General features: G+C 36.7%; 1 protein-coding gene across 1 annotated transcript; it reads right to left on the bottom strand.

Moving 5' to 3' along the window:
* Positions 1-390: 390 nt before the first annotated feature.
* Positions 391-4,670, bottom strand: ZBED4 (zinc finger, BED-type containing 4). Its single transcript, XM_009580292.1, has one exon. The coding sequence runs from the start codon at positions 4,355-4,357 to the stop codon at positions 839-841; it is 3,519 nt and encodes a 1,172-aa protein (XP_009578587.1). The 5' UTR covers positions 4,358-4,670; the 3' UTR covers positions 391-838.
* Between the last annotated feature and the right edge of the window lie 12,683 nt (positions 4,671-17,353).

The following is a 17,353-nucleotide window of genomic DNA, read 5'->3' as shown; positions in this document are numbered from 1 at the left end:
TTAGAGTCTTCATGGTAAATTTCTTGCCTTTTTTGTACATGGCATTAAATAACAAGCATTTATTCACAAACTTTGATAAGACTTCCAAAGAGCTTTCATAAATACCCAGAATATTTCTGTAGTTCAGTTAAAATGTAAAACCTGAACAGGAGAACCCAGAATGAGAAGTTTTACTACAGATTGCTGTACAACTGACATTCCATATCATCTCAAATCTAAGATTTATTTGCAGATATTAAGTCAATAGTCTCCTGTAAACACATCTTCCTCAACAACTCTTCTTAATCCTTTAAGTACTTTAGGGCTTGCAGTTAAAAACACCACATGATAAAAAGACGGCTTGAACCCCATCTTTCACGTACAGCTTTCTTTTGAAAACTACAAAAGCTGTTTTGTTGCAATTAAAGCAATGTTCAACTAAAATACAGTACCTGGTTTATGGTTTTTACATAATAATTGAATAAAAAACTACAGAATAGAACTGTTTACATCTTTTTTTTTTTTTTTGCCATTCTATTTAAACAAATGACTGAGCTTTTTTAAAGTTCATTTACAATTATGGATTAAAACCTACATAATTTTGTATAATTTGACAAGACAGGCTATCTCTAGTGTGAACTTTTAAAAAACATATATACAATATCTGGCCTGAAGTACTATGAATAAGGCACATGTAGACATATTGAAAGCTGAAAAAAATGAAACTAAAATTTGGAATTACAGTCACTGATTAGATGTCATACATGGCCCCTATTGGAGCAATTTAACAATCTGAGTTATAGATAGTTAATATCCAGTGAGCAACAATAGATTTAGTCTAGCAGTTTGTTCATTAGTTTCAATACTGGAAGTATATTAAAGGAAGATTCACTTTCAAAAAGATAAGCTTTTCAAAGTGTTCAATCATTAACCTTGACTGACTAAAGTTGTTGCTTTCATTGGATGTGTTGAACAATCTCTCTGAAGGAACAATGCTTGGTGGACAACCCAAGAACCTGACAGCCAATTTTGACAGTACTGGCCAAGATGACTTCTTAAAGTTCCAGTAAGTTAAAGGATCACAGTTATGCTCAAGCACTTCTTCCTCCAAGTAAGAAAGCACCATTTCCTCTGGTAACTTTGCTCTCTCTTTCAGGTCTTTTGTTTTCTTCATGTCACCCATGAGTGACCAAAGATTATCTTCTCCATATGAATTTGTAGATGGTGAACCTATATCACATCCATTGGAAACAGGTTTATCATCATCTGAGGTAGAACTCATTATTTCCAGCTCCCTGATTAAGTCTTGTTTATATTGTTCAGCCTCCTCTTCTGTAAATAAGGATGTTTTATACCGGGGATCCAGAAGTGTAGCAAAAATGTACCTTGGATCATGAAGCGTGGAGGACAATCTACTCACCATAGCTTCTTTCAAAGACTTCAGCATAGTATCTATGCCCATTGTTTCCTCAAATAGCATTTCTATTTTCCTGTTAAGTATATGGATCATTGGAATCACCTGGCTTAGAGTAGACATGTGTGTACTCATCTCCCTACTTGCAGCTTCGAAAGGTTTGAGAGCATGACACACCGACTGCATGACTTCCCACTGATCACAACTTATTAGCTCCCGAAAGCTGCACTCTATTGACATTTCATCAATTGCTCTTTTCTGTTCAATAAGACGTTCAAGCATATGAAATGATGTATTCCACTTCGATGGAACATCTTGTATTAGCTGATGTTGAGGCAACTCATACTCTTTCTGCAACTCAGCTAACTTCTCTTTTGCTTTTGCTGACCGATGGACGCGTTCACAGATCTTTCTTGCAATACTAAGCAAATTTTGAACCATTCTCTGGCTTTTAATAGCCTCATTTACAATGACATTAACTGTGTGACTAAAACATTGTACACTTGAATGATCACCTTCATTTAAGGTTTTTTCTATACTCTGATTATCAGTAACAGTAATCCCGATCTGAAGGCCAATGGAAGTAATCCATGTTTCCCACCAGTACTCTAACTGCTTTTGAATACTGATTCCATTGTAGTCGCAATCGATCTGTGATACATTTAATAGTGCTGAACAATGGTAATCCTCACACTGTGGTCGAAATGAAGACTCAAATGTTACCCAATGAGCTGTCAGGGTTAGATATTCTCGTGTTTGGTTGCTCATCCATATTCCGGACGTAAAATGGATCACTCCACTTTCAGCTTCTTTAAGATGTGAAATAATTATTTGTTTTACATTATCATACATATCTGGAATTGCTGTCCTAGAAAAGTAAGATGGAGAAGGTAAAGAATACTGAGGTTGCAAGTATTCAAGCAGCCTGTTAAAGCCAATGTTGTCTACAAAAGAATATGGCTGAAGGTCAAGTGCAATCATTTCAGCTACAAGACTTGTGATTTTTTTGGCAACTGGGTGAGAGTCACAAAACTTGTCATTGGTTTCATCAAAATTTGAAGATCCTAGTAATTCTGTGCTCAGTGGCATGTGATTATCCGTAGATGAGGATAATACTGTCTCTGAGACATCAGTTTTCAATACATTGTTATGAAACCGCTGCAAATGTCTTAGAAGGCAACTTGTGCCTAGATTTGTTGGCTTTTTCCCCCTACTTATTGTACGTCCACAGTGCATACATATTACTTTTGTTGAATCTGCAGAACAAATTGAAAAGTGATTCCACAGTTTTGAGGTCTTCTTACTATTGACAGGAAATATAATTTGATTATCATGTGTAACCATTGTAGGCAAGTCAGTCAACTTTGAGGATGAACATTCTGCAGAAGCCAAAGTGGCGTAAGGAGAATTTGCCAAACTCACATCAAGAAAGCTCTTCTGGTTTCCAATTACATCAGGATGGCGTCTATATAGATGTCTCATCAAGCAGCTTGTGCCCACATCTCCTTTTTTACCACGACTTATCATACAACTGCAGTATCTACATACTGCTTTTAGACTGTCTGCAGGTGACAGTGAAAAGTGATGCCAAACTTCTGATTTAAGCCTTTTCATAATCCTTTTATTTTGCTGAAATACAGCAGTAGGTTCAAATATTAGTGGACCTAATCCCTCACACTGTTTCTCAGGAGAGGAAACAAAGGAGACTTCACCTATATCATCAGAAGATGACAGCATTGAGTCTTCCACTAGAGCATCTCCAGAAGAGAGATTAGTATGGATCTCCTCAGAGATTCTGTCTGGAGAAGAAGAAACAGAAGTTGATTCTTTCATTAGTTTTCCAGGAGAGGATGACATAGAATTCAGATCACTCTCTGAGGGTAATAAAGAAGGCAACAGAGTTGGAGGTGTGGTGTAAAGAGGTGGTATGCTGGTACCACCCCCATTCTCTTGCAGGACAATGGAACGATGGGCTCTCCACATGTGTCTTATTAAACAACTTGTTCCCAGGTCTTTTCCATTTTTTCCTCTACTGAATTCATTCATGCAGTGGATGCAAACAGCTTTAGAATTATCTAGAGGCGACAAATAAAAGTGTTTCCAGACAGCAGATCTCCTTCTGGAACCTGATGTGCTCTTTGGAATTACAACAGTTTTTTCTGCTACATTCTCCACAGTGTCATCATACTGGTTGTTGGGTAGCTGTGGAGATGACCCAACCATGACTTCTTCTTTGCTGCACTTTTCAGAAGCTGAGAGATCTGATATTTCTTCAGAAGAAACAATAGAAACAGATTCCTCAATTATTCGATCTGGAGATGGTATTTTAGAAGCCATTTTCTTGACCAGTTTTATAGGGGATAACATAGAACTCAGATCTCCAACATCTGCGGACTGAGGTGGCAGTAACAACGTAGGTGAAGAAAAGGAGGATATACCTGGCATACTTCCATTTTCTTGAATTAGTACAGTGGGATGGGCTCTCCTCACATGTCTCATGAGACAACTTGTACTCAGGTCCTTTTCATTTTTACCCCTGCTAAATTCTTTCATACAGTACATACATATTGCTTTAGTGCTATCTCTAGGAGATATAAAAAAATGGTTCCAAGCAGGTGACTTTTTTCTGGAGCTTATGTTTCTGCTAGAAAGAAGGCTTTGTGTCACAGCTTCCATTGCTACATCATACAGCGTACTACTATACTGAGAAAAAAGAGATCCATAATCATCTTCATTTTCTGTAGCTAAATATTTGCCAGGGTTGTTGGTAATGAAGTTCTTTTCTTTGTCTTCTTGTTCATCACTGCTGTCCGCATGTTTGAAATCATCTTGTTCTGTCTTGATATCCATTCTTTCTAGAGTACAGTTAATGCTGTCTTCCTCTTGCTCTACTTTTACGTTATTTATTTTTCCCAATACAAAATTACCTTCCATTCTGGGGGAACCTGCTTTACTCTTGTCCATAGATGACAAATTCTTCTTGCCAAGTCTTCATTTGTTAATAAATATAGATAATTTAAAAGATTATTTAAAATTTGATTAAAATGATGTATCTTGTATACTGAACGCACAAACACAAATGTGCGTATGTGTTAAAATAATCTCTGGTTTATGAATTTTGTATCCGTGTTGTGCATAAGCAAATATGATTAGTCATAAAAATGCATTTAAAAATTATAGACTTAATTAATGGAATCTCATTTTTTCCCCAGGATCAGGACATTTCAGGTCATAGATGAATGTTCTCAAAGACAGCTACTGTTAAATGCTTCATGTTGTAGACATAATCCTAAAAAATGAATGTTCTCTTTTCTTGTTGAAGGAAGCCATTCTGTTCATCTTGACTGGGCAACTGCGATTCTTTTGCACCATCTAGAAATAAAAAAAATCAAAAGACCAAGTTGACTAACACACTCTAAATACCTATAGTAAAGGTGAACTGAAAACATGCACTAAGTGTTCTGTTTTGGTTTGGTTTTTTTTTTTCCTTAGAGATAAAAACAATTCAGTGTACTACTGAAAAAAAGGAAAAAAACAACATTTACTCAATACATTTATTGTGGGCAAATATGTATCTACACACGCAGCTCTGATTCAGCTTTGACAAAATCTAGAGTTCAAGCATCACTTTTGTATTGCTTGGACATACCTATGCCTCATCCTACATCCTAATTCAACCACTGCATAATCATATATACACACACATATATATACAAACATATGCTATATAGGTGTCTATATTTACAGATACATATGAAGACAAGCAGGTATTTAGTCATGTTAGCACAGAAATATGTACTTAAAACCAAACGTTAAGTTATACTTTTGTACATGTGAGCCCTTCACTACTGACAGCAGTGTTTAAAAATACAGTATTTTACCAGAAACCTCTGTAAGGGTGTCCAGCATTTAGTCACACTAAAGTCTCTCTGTTCCTCTGACCGTAGTCTGACATGGTTATATTCATGCCATAACGCTCCCAGACAACACCATACTACAGAAACAAGCTACTTTTAGAGTTTCATGATTAAAAACTGAAATGCTTAATTTAGGATAACTGGGCTATGCAAATGCCATATATACACTGAGGTCTCCCAAAAGCCTAACATCACTCAGAAGCAAAGATACATACAGTTGCATACACTGGTGCTAGTACAGCACTGCCAGCTCAAGTTCCTCATGTACCGAGGGGTTATACTAGAAAGCCCATTAACACCAAGATAGCTCATTCCCCTCATGGGTAAAGATTTCCACCACCACCAATTCCAGTACAAAAAGTAGGTTTTTGAAGTATAGCTGCACATAAAGCATATGGCAACGAAAGGCTCAAAAACCAGAACCCCCCCAGCGGCCCCACACAAATCCGAGGAAACTGTCTGCATTTGTCAGCCACTTTTTTTCTTTTTACTACAGTTCTATCAGAATTCTAAATTTTGCCAAACCCTTTCTCACTTATTCTCTTGTGTCATTAATGTAGTTACTGGTACCTTCATTCAAGATAAACATTTTTTGACCACACAGCTAATGCTACACTATGCACTCCAATTTGTGCAAACTGGATTTTATGGGACTCTTTCTCCCCAGCTGAAGACAAAACACAAACTTGAATTAGTTATTTTAAAAACTTCTCACACAATTTTCATGTGTTACTCAAACACAAGAAGGATTTCAGCATACAAAAGATGAAATTAGCCATAACTACAAGATGCATTAAAAAAAGTCTAGGTTGTACTCACGCAGACATTTCCCCCCTGTATCAAGACCAATGTCGTATTAGCTTTGTAACCTATTTTAATTAATATTTCTCTGAGGTCTGTTTACAAGAGAGATCAGAAACATTTATTTTCTGTGGATTTCAGACTTCTAGAAAGCCTACTGTAGCAATAACTTACTTTCTTTTCCAGTGTAGGGGAAGGGGCAGGGAAAAGGAGGCACAATCACCTTATTGCAGCTATTTTAAGAAAAAGGAGATGGAGCCATCAGAACTTGCAAAGAGGAAGGCAGTAACTCTGGTTTTCTTTCTGTGAAAGTTTTAGTATTGTGCTCTGCCTTTCTCTCTCCTTCTCAGAAAAAAAAGATGTTTTCAGACACCAAAAGATACGAGGGTTGAGCATGAAAAACATCAGTTCTAACGAAGGGAGAGACTTGAAGAGAAACCTTAAATTTCCAGAAGAAATGTAACACACTACACAGTACTTTCCACAGGTTTGTGAAATCACATTTAAGAACAACTCTGGCAGCAGAGATTAAATTTACATCACTCAGTATAAAATTAAATGAAACACAAGTTAGCGATCACACACGTATTGATGATATGGAAGCATGTGCATCTGGGACAAGAGAGAGAGTGTAAGATAGTCAACGTTTTTAATAGAAATCAATCTAAGAGGTTGGTTTTTTTTTTTCATCTTTATTTCGATCTAATCTATGAATTTGGAACTTGTACTGCAAACAGGAGAAGCAAGAACATATAATATGCTGTTGTGACTTAGGATCACAGAATAGAAAGGCTCACAACCAAGTGACTCCATGCAGAACTTACAGAACATAAATTATGCATTTAAGTGCCAAGTTACAGTAAGCACATTACAGATTCCTAGCTAGATTTGCACAAAATGCGTGCATGCATCCATCCATTGGCATCGGGTTCTGATGAAGTTGTGCACAATTTGCTTGCCTCAAAACAGATAATCACATCTCTAGCCTGCAATTGCTGTAATTTCTTAACTATGCAAAAACAATTCTAGGCTTTGAACAGAAAAATATATGGAGACGCTTCACTTGTCCCTGTCCTGATAAGCAGTTACTGCTTAACACAGCTAAGCACAAGGTAGCTGTGATGGGAAGATTTGGAAACCTGATAAATGAGATCAGTTGCAAACTTCATAACAATACTTAACTAGATTGGCATTCATCAACAATACCCATGGCCAATGGTTAAGTTCTTAAACATTATCAGCCATTATCTTTACATATTCAAACAGTTAGGCCCTAATCATCTTCTTCTAAATTAGCTTTGAGTACACAATACCACTGAGCTGATGGCATATAGTTAAATACTGACAGCTATGGTCCTTGATGGTCTTAGTTGCTGAAGTTGAGGTGAATAGGTGAGAGAGCTATTTGGACTCTGAAGCAGGAACTGTAGTGGTAGACTTTTTTCTTCCCTATTTCTCCTTACTGTCGCTGGGTGTTTCTAATGCTCATAATCTCCTCCACCAAAAAAGGGTGTGCGAAGCAATCTCATCTGCTCCTGACACTATTAATCTTCTTTTCTTTAGGATCAGAAAGCATTCTGGTTCCACAAGAAATCTTTCTCCTTATTCTGTATCCTTTGTTTTTGTTTGCAGATTTTACTACTTGAGTTGTTGATGCATGCCTTTCTGTCCCCCATTTCTGGAATTAAACATAGGTCTCCCTTTGCAGCTACATATTATTTCTATACTTATGCTTAGCTGTGATATAAAATGCTTTAATGCTGTTAGGAGGGTTATGCTATTAGCAGTGTTACAAAATGCTTATATACTGTGGCCAGTTACACCATTTTAGAGTACTCATGACTGAGTTTAGGACAATAAAACATTAATTGTATCTTGTCCACTTTATGGCTCTTACAGGTCGCTGGCTACACAGCACATACTTTTCTGGGCATTGTTGCCGCCTTCTAGGAATGCAGAATAGCTGAGATTTTTAGAGGAGACTCGTTAGGGCTGCTAGATCACTTCCTGGGAAATCCCCGAAGTTGGATGCCCTTTAGAAGATTTTGCATGGGGTTTTTTTTCCATTTTCTCTCAAACATCTAAGCATGATCTCTATTGCCTTAAGTGTTACTACATCATAGTGTAAAATTAAGTCAAGCTCTCTCCCTTCAAACATCCTTGAGGGTTCAACCCAAATTTTCTTTAGAATACAGTCCCCAAAATGCTTAAGGTTAGAAAGCTAGATATGTTTTTCATCTCCTCCCTCCCATGCCAGCTCTATATAAGAGGCAATCTGTTTTAAAAACACACAAAACACTCCATCCTATTTTAAAAATTTATAGTAACCTAGAACAAAGTATGAATTTGGTTATGGCCACCTTTACATAGCTTATTTTCCCTTGGACACAAGCTACTCGAAGTTAAGGACTACTGCTAAACAGGATATTCAAGGAGAAGGAAAATGTTTTCAAAGGTACAAAAGGCTACAGGCAGCGAGCTCAGAATTAAAATTATCTATGCCTTTGAAAGCTCCTCAATTAGATACAGACAAGCAGCGAAACAGAGAGAATTAAGAGTCACCTTGCAACAAAAATCTTCAAAGAAAATAAATGGAATCAGAGAACAATTATCTACTCAAATGTACTACTCTAGACTATTAGCTCCTGAGCGGCTGTAGACAGTCAGTGGTTTGCTGTGGTAAGAAGCCTGCAGAAACATTTTATAGGATTTTCCATTCAAAATGGGATTACTGAAAGAGCATGATGGTTGACAAGAAATGTCAGGAGAATGTCACTGATCCAAAGAGGGCCACAGAGGACTGCCATGACCAGAAGAAACCACTCCTGAAGGAAGGGGGTAAAGAAAGAGGAACACTGGTGTCTTGGGATTGCAGAGACATACATTAACATACAGAGAAGTATGAAAAGTATGCAAGAACACTGAACCATGAGCAGATTATTTGTTTGTAAAGCAGATAGTGGCCTGCAAGCTTTAAACAACTTTAGATTTTAGGTTGAGTAGTCAGGCAATAATCATGGACTTGATTATACTACAGAATCTTAGTGCAAATAATGGTCTAGAGAAAGTAGTTTAAAACAAAAAAAACTTTAAATTATTATACAAACGCATATAGTGTAAATACAAACACATCTCTGCAAAATGCAAGAGTAGTTTCAAGAAAGAAGCAAAATGTGAAAGACAAAGTGAAAGCAAAACTATTTACTAGCTTAAAAAAAAAATCAAAAGTAGTGAGATTTTGAGCGTAGGAGGTATATAAGAACACATTAAAAACAATTTGCACAAACAGATGTCAGTTCTAGAATGAATAGTGCTAATCTTGTTTATTTTTGGAAATCTACAGCATCATTAAGAACATAAAGTAAAAAGAAAATCCCTAAAAGCAAGCAATACAAGCAATAAGGAGGAGATGTTTTAAGAAATTATTATTAGCTTCCACTTCAATGGCAGGTATTATGCTAATTAAGGAGTATTTGCTAAAAACAAACAAACAAACAAACAAACACCCCACACTACACAAAAAGCAAACAAAAAGCTCCAAAAAAACTGAAAACAAAACATACATCCAAAAACCTGTAACAAATAAGCAGAACATTATTTTTATAAATATATAGCCTAAATGAACCTTACTGATTTTCAAAGTTACAAATCTCTTGAGGAAGGAAAATTAAGAACAGTGACTTTTTTTTAATAGAAATTTCCTATGACAAAGTATAAGTACTAGCTCACCCATAAAGAGCTGCAGAAGTTTGCAAGATATTGAGCGACTAAAATGCGGTATTGAAAGAGACTGCAAGATTAGCATGTTAGTCACACTCTGAAACAAGGTAGGTCCTACGCTCAAGTCTCACTGAAGCTCACAGGAATCTCCACAGACGTACAAGCATGAACTAGTGGATGCAACAGTATAATTTTGATCAAACTACAGAAAATTAGGCTTAATAAAAGAAACAAATTGTTTGGACCTCATGGGAGATATGATTTGTAGAGGGCTGTTGGGAGAGAAAGAGAGAGGAAGGTAAAGCCACCTTTCCTATTCCGTTACTTTTCCAGTCACCTGAAAGGCAGATCTTACATTAACCGATAACTGTTGTGGTTTTACAAAGGTATTCTCTCCAACTTGCAAAATAACCTGTCATGTCCATGACCCAAAATGCTCTATCTGGACATAAGAGAGTAAAGTGTGGAAACAGCACCACCAATACTGTACATTGCTCCTTGTTGACAGGAATAGTCTTCACCCTAACCAAATACTGGAACAGGATATAACAATTAGGACAAGTAATATTAGACATTTTTATTAATCTTACATGAAAGAGTTGAAGTTTATAGGAATCTGCATACTTAACAGAAAGCATGTAAAAACAAATTTAAAAAAAAAAAAAAATGGAGAAGCATATGTTAGTAGAAGGGGAAACATCACAACCAAAATCATAACTAAGTCAATTAAAAAAAAAAAAAGGGCATACACAGGAAGAAAAAAAAAAAAGACAAGAGAAGCTATTACTTTTATAAGTGCTCTTTTTTTACTGGGGAGAAAAACTCTAATTTTCATTAGAAAATGAAAGTCTTTTTATTTAAAATTTCAACTATTTACTGTTTTTTTCCCTTACATATATCTTAAAAAAGTGATATATGGAAGTAACAAAAATACAATATTTTTTCATATTGGCTGAGAAATAATATCTAGGTTTAGCTCTTGCTCTTCACAAACTACTGATCTTGCAGAAGTCTAAATTTCTCCCTCCATGACCCCCTCCCAATTAGGAAGGCTGTAATATTTTATCTTTCATCTTTTGTTTTTGTTCCATCTATTCCGCCATGAGTTTTACAGGGTCATACTAGGTGGCTTATCCATCAAGGTCTCACTCTCACTGAGGCTCCCTAAGTACTCCTGAAACACTTGTAGAAGGAAAAAGTAAAAAAAGCTTTTATAATTATTTTTAAAGTTCCATTTTGGAGTGAGACAAACATTTAGAAAAATCCTAGTTTACACATAGGGAACATTCATGAACAGTTTTATATGTTTGTGTAAACAAGAAAAGACTGATTCAGCTCTCAGACTACGGCTCATGGTGGGAATGGGGAAAAAAAAGGGGGGAGGGAGGCGGGAATTATTTCCTCCAAGGCTGGAGCATTTTCACAGATGTGTGGCCAGCCAAGCAGGATGCCACGCGTAGGAGCTGTAACAGGCTGGGAGGCAGGAACCAGGCAGCTCCCGAGGATGCTGCGACTGCTGGGCTTCAGCTGCTGGAAGAAACGGGGCAACATCCTGGCAGGGCAGCTGATGCCCTCAACTCTCTCATCCCTGAAGAGAAAAGAAGCTGGGAAAAATTACAAAGAGAAAATAACATATGCAGAGTAACGCACAAGAAAGGAAACAAAACCATGCTTTGGAAAGTGATGGGACAAAGGTACGTGCTCAGAGGCTTGGGAGACAAAGCAGGAAGAATGAGAGCCCTCCAAGAAAGGTATGTGAGCTCCCCGGTGTGCTCATGCTACTTGTCAGGACACGAGACAGAGACCTCCGATTTATCCAAGTATAAAGACCATTCATGCCTCTTCACGTTGCTGAAAAACTCAGTGCTTGGTGTAAGCTGGGGGCCTAAATCAGGCCTGTCTCATTTGAGACAGAGAAAAAACAAGGTGTGGAGAGCTGAGTATTATAGCCATAACTATCATCATTAAGACTCTGGGTACTCAACCCTAACTACAAATTCAGGAATTTAGCTAAAGCAGAGACTGAAAAGTTAAAAAGACTACCAGCTAAATGTAAATATCCCCCCTTTTCTTGCCTCCTGTCCCTCAAAACATCAAATAATTCTACAGTGAACATGGACTATTTTATATTAAGCAATAAAATACACCTGCTAGTGCCAAGTTATATTTTTTTGATTTAGCGGTCTCTGGACTCCCGTCTCTGTCTTCTATTTTCCCCACCACAACTAAATTAACAATAATGCGGGAAGATAACGATCAACAGCACAGCTCAGAAGTGACAGTTTTAGTCTTACACTATTATCAAAGGGACAGTGTCGAGTTAAAATCTAACCAGCACACAGAAAACACCTAACATTGCACAAACTCAAACTCCTCAAACTTAGCCTCTTACTCTTTTAAAAGCTGGTTTATTTTGTACATCTGTTTCTTAGAATCACAGAATCACAGATTCACTAAGGTTGGAAAAGACCTCTAAGATGGAGTCCAACGGTCAACCCAACACTACCATACCCACTAAACCATGTCCCTAAACGCCTCATCTACATGTCTTTTAAATACTTCCGGGGATGGTGACCCCCCCCCTTCCCGGGCCAGCCTGTTCCAAGGCCTGACCACTCTTTCAGTATAGAAATTTTTCCTCATATCCAATCTAAACCTCCTTTGGTGCAACTTGAGGCCATTTCCTCTCATCCTATCGCTAGTTACTTGGCAGAAGAGACCGACACCCACCTTACTACAACCTCCAACTACAACCTCTTGCTGCTGTAAACATCAAAAAGTCTATGGGACTCTGTTTACTGATCATTTTCAGATATTCCCTGAAATCTCAGGAAGGATTCAAATATCTCCATCTCAAACCCCAAATCATCTGCATCATGGTGTATGGAAGAAAGTGTAGGCACAAAACTACACTGGCTTTTATACTGATGTGTAAAAGGAGTGAAAATAATTCATGACAATGGCAAAGCTGAAGAGAAATGGTATGATTTCCAGATTAGCATCATTTTGAAATAGACACAAAGCAGAAATGAAGTAAGATTTCATTTTAAAAATTAATGTTTTATTTAAAAGAGGATCTGGTTCTTAATTCAGTTCTTACACCAGTATATCCTCAACTATAAAACTTCTTAAAAAGATTGAGATAATGCTTTTTAAATATTATACATTTCATATTCATTATTTTTGAAGTCTGATATAAATAAGGATGTTTGTGTTAGCATGAGTATTATTCACATCTGGCTGGCATTTAGTTCTGACATCCCTGTTTAGCGCCCAACCGGATTTGCTCAACATGCTCAGTACCCAAATGTTTCATCAGACCTCAATGATACAGGCTGACTGCTCAGCATCTTGAAGAATAAAGCAGGTGTCTGATATAGGATAGGGAGTCAAAACTCAAGATTATTTCTGGAGAAATCAGTCTTCATAATTTATTTGTCAATTTATTAAGCATATATCTATTTGAAGCATCATCCTCCACCACCTAGGTTTAAGCACAGAAATCCCCATTCCACATGATTTCAAACAGCATTTTTCTTAAAAGTAAAATAAAAATGCAAAGCTAAAACAACAAAAAAAATCACCTCAGCCAAAACAATGTCACTCCCAAGTTTTATATTAAAAAAAAAAAAAAGAAATATCACTTTGTTGCATGTACCACTGTACGTAATATTAAGTATCACCACAAATACTCACACCTACAACCATTTGATAAGCCTTGAATTGTTGCTATTTTTTTTTTCTTAGTGCACTAAAAATACCATCAGATCTCAAATGGGGCTATCTTCCTTCACACGTCCTTTGCTAACTTCCCATAGCAGCACACTATAAGAAAGGAGTAAAAAAAAAAGCTGGTTGTACACATGCTAATCATTTCTGTCCCAGCTCTTACTAAGAGATTGCTCATAAAAAATGGATCTGTCACGATAAGTAAATTATGTCAACATTTGTCTAGGATCCAAACTGTCTCTTAAGCGTTGAAGTGTTCTTTCTCATTATCTGGTATGATACTACTGAAGCAATACTTGAAGGATCTGTTTCTATGCTATTGTTCACACCTACCAAATGTCAGATCTGTCTGTCATTTGTTAAAATGCTGATGTTTTAAGCAATAATTTCATTAAAACTTTAAGCAGGATTTTCCTAAGTCTTACGTATCAGTTCAATGTTGCTCCAAGTGAAAGCTACAGGAGATTATACTCTTACTTTGATATTTTTATCATTTGCAATTTTTAACAAACAACTATTATATGCTAATAAGATGGGGCAATTCTTAATGTTACAAGAGATAAGGTGGTTTTCTTAAGAAAAAAATTTAGATTTTTTAAACAGCTGAAGCATGTATTGTTTGGATTATAGCATTTTTAGTGCAGAACATCAAAGCTGCTTTTAGTATCTCATGCTGTACAATTTGGGGCTGAGGGGAGGGGAAATGAACGAAGGTTGCAGTAACACAACACGAGAGTAAAATGCAGAAGATACAAATAAGAACAGAGCAGGGAAGATGCATCAGTATTATCATGGAACTGGAAACAATATACAACCAAAAATGCAGTAACAACAGATAAGTTCCAAAAGAATGAAAGACAAAAGACAAAACATTTACTCCATGTTGCTAGTGAACAGCAGCCTGCTTTCAGAAAATCATCAGAAAATTGAAAGCAAAGCTCCTCTGACACTTCTTTTCCCCAAGTGATCAATTCCTCTGCCTACCCCATTACACTCTCCTCTTCCTCCTCCTATGCAGTTCACAGCTGACAAAATAAATGGAATAGGATTAGTACAGGAGATTCTTCTCCTGACTAGTCCACCTTCCTAGCTTGCAATATACTAGAAAACATAGACTTCTGTTATATTTTTTTTTTAAAATGTCTATCTTTAAACTCGGTAAGAATGAAACCGTAAGCACTTTAAGGATGATTTCAAACAGTTAAAAATAAGACACCTGTAAAGGAGCTGAGAGTTACAAAGGTGAATAGGCAGGATGATGAAGAATAAAAAAGCAGTTAGGAGAGGCACACCACGTCTTGTATACAGTAAGTCTTCTTGGAACTCTTGCTGAAAACGTCTATGTAAGTATAAAATGAAAAAAAAAAAAAGAACCTCACAAAATGTAAGTAGGGTCCTTTACAGAATGTGATATTATATTGACCTGTTTGAATTATAATTTTTCTAAAATAAATAAAAAAAAAAATTCAACAGTATCTGTTGAACTGCTAAGACTATCATATTAGTATCTATTTTGATACTAACCGGATCAAGTCTGAAGAGGTTTTTTTAAAACCCTTCATAGCTACCCATTAATCCAATTCTGTGTTCATATTGATGCCAGTTAGTGACCTGTCCTCAGGTAGTTTCACTTGTGCGATGGAAAGGTTTTCCATGATTTACATATATCATATTTGTATATGTGTAATATGACAGTACTATGCTTACATTATATGTTTGCATCCTGGAATGCTTGTGCACATAAAGGCAGGTTAGAAAGAAAATGCAGTTCATAGTCCCTGAAAAGACAAAAAATATTTTCAAGAGGATAAACAGTAGTTTAAATACTTCGTAGGGATGTTTTACAGCTAAGCTTAATTATTCTTTTGTCCAAAACTTTATTTCAAGTCAGAAGATACCCTCAATTGCCAATGATTCTCCAAAGAAATCTGTTTCTTCTCTATACCAGCTACCTTCTTTCTTCCTCATGTAATCATTTGAAGAAATATGGCTAGATGATACTAGGAAAAGACCATCTCTCTACTCTACTAAATATACTAAATATAACAGAAAATAATATTCACAATATCATCCGAGATTATTTCTGAACTCTATAAAAATTCTCAGTTTCTTGCCAACAAGCACAAGAACTGCAACAAAAACAACCAGGTAACTTTAAAGCCAAGTTTTCATATCACATGCAGGCATAATTGATCATGCCCATGATAGGGGTGAACTTCTTTTGCCCCTTTCAAGTATTTTTTGTCATTTGGTATTTTCTAAGTAAATTGTACGTTCATCAGTAGCATCTGATATTTTCACCTGATATCCCAGTTTAAAAAACAATGACCTCAACTCTGTCCCTCTCAAAAGAAACATTCCTATTCATAAAACAGGGGAGAGTGAGTCTACAGATCTACCTATTCACTTGTCTACCAGCCTGTCCCTAGCCTTCATGACAAAGGGCCTTTTCCCTCTAAACTCTTTTAGGGACATATTCTCTTTGCCTTCTTCAAGGCAAAGTGAGACTTTGCAGCAAAGACCCAGCTGACACAGACAACCACACCAGGAAAGACGACATTGTTTTCACTAGCACTACATCGAGCATTAGCAGGAAATCCAAAGAGACACTCCTGTCCCTGGTGAACAAATAGCTCAGTCTTCTCTCAAAAGAAATGGTTTATAGGAGAACCATCCTACTGCCACAGACACAGATTTTAATTTGAGCAAATAAGGTTTTGCTCGAGGAGCTAACGAAGAATACAAGAATTTTAATTAAGAATAAAGCTTTTCGTAGTACCTATTCTAACCAGTGCAGTTCATGAGCTTTAATTCATGTAATGCAACCTGTAATTTAAACAAGTTTTACAGAATAAGGTTACACAGGTGTTTTACTCAGAGCAGGATCCACGACTTTTTTAGTACAAGAGCAGGTAAAGAAAAGGACAGCCCCTGCTGTTCCCATTTGCTTGATTTCTATTATTATACAGAAGCCATTTATTTAATTTATTTTAATAAACCTAGTATTTTGTGAGGTATAGAAGGAAATAAATAAAAACATTTAGAGAAAGGAGAAGGATCAGGAACCTCCCTCTTCTTTATGAGCATCATTGTATTTCTTGTCATAAATGGATTATGGTCTTCCCCACAGCAGACAACTCAAAACACTAGGAAAGGAAAAGAACAGAACCTCAATTCCTCCCGTTTCCCGGTGTCAAAAGCAAAGATATTGTCGACAGCATGATCTGCACAGTTTGGCTCCCTGAAAGCTGACCCACTCTTCCTACTATTTCAGCGGCTATTAATGCAAGTCACAACAAGTGAAAACCTCTCATGTAATGCGTACTACCCTGTTGTCTTTTGGTTGTTTTCCTCCCTGTCCCCCACAGTTATTAGCATATCATGTTCCCACCTTTAATGAGAAGAAAGAAGGGGAACCACAGAGCAAAAATAGAAAATATGCTATGATTGCCATTATCTACGCCACATTTTAGCAAGGATTTGCGGTCCCAAACCTTAAATTAGAAAAGCTCTCAAGAGCTTCTAGCCAGTAGTTGGGTGGGAGTTATAAACAGGCAGCAGTTTCCTCACTGCTTTTTTCCCTCCCACCTCCTCATGGCATGTCTAACATTACTAGATCCCTTTAATCAGGAACTAGATTTTCTTCAATGATCTACACTGCACATAAAAGCTACTGCATAGCATATGCACTGGACGACTTTAATTCTTACAGCGGATGCTAAAGGATGTAGACCTGTAACATTTCTGGCCTACTGAAACTTAAAATTTTAACAGAGAGGATAACATCTGGACA

The sequence above is a fragment of the Fulmarus glacialis genome, unplaced genomic scaffold (assembly GCF_000690835.1).
Source record: "Fulmarus glacialis isolate BGI_N327 unplaced genomic scaffold, ASM69083v1 scaffold26226, whole genome shotgun sequence".
Taxonomy (NCBI): domain Eukaryota; kingdom Metazoa; phylum Chordata; class Aves; order Procellariiformes; family Procellariidae; genus Fulmarus; species Fulmarus glacialis.
The sequence above is the reverse complement of the archived record's forward strand: the minus strand, read 5'-3'. Positions and strand labels throughout refer to the sequence as shown.

Excerpts from the sequence above, each read along its gene's own strand:
- ZBED4 (XM_009580292.1), bottom strand. The coding sequence starts at position 4,357 with ATGGACAAGAGTAAAGCAGGTTCCCCCAGAATGGAAGGTAATTTTGTA.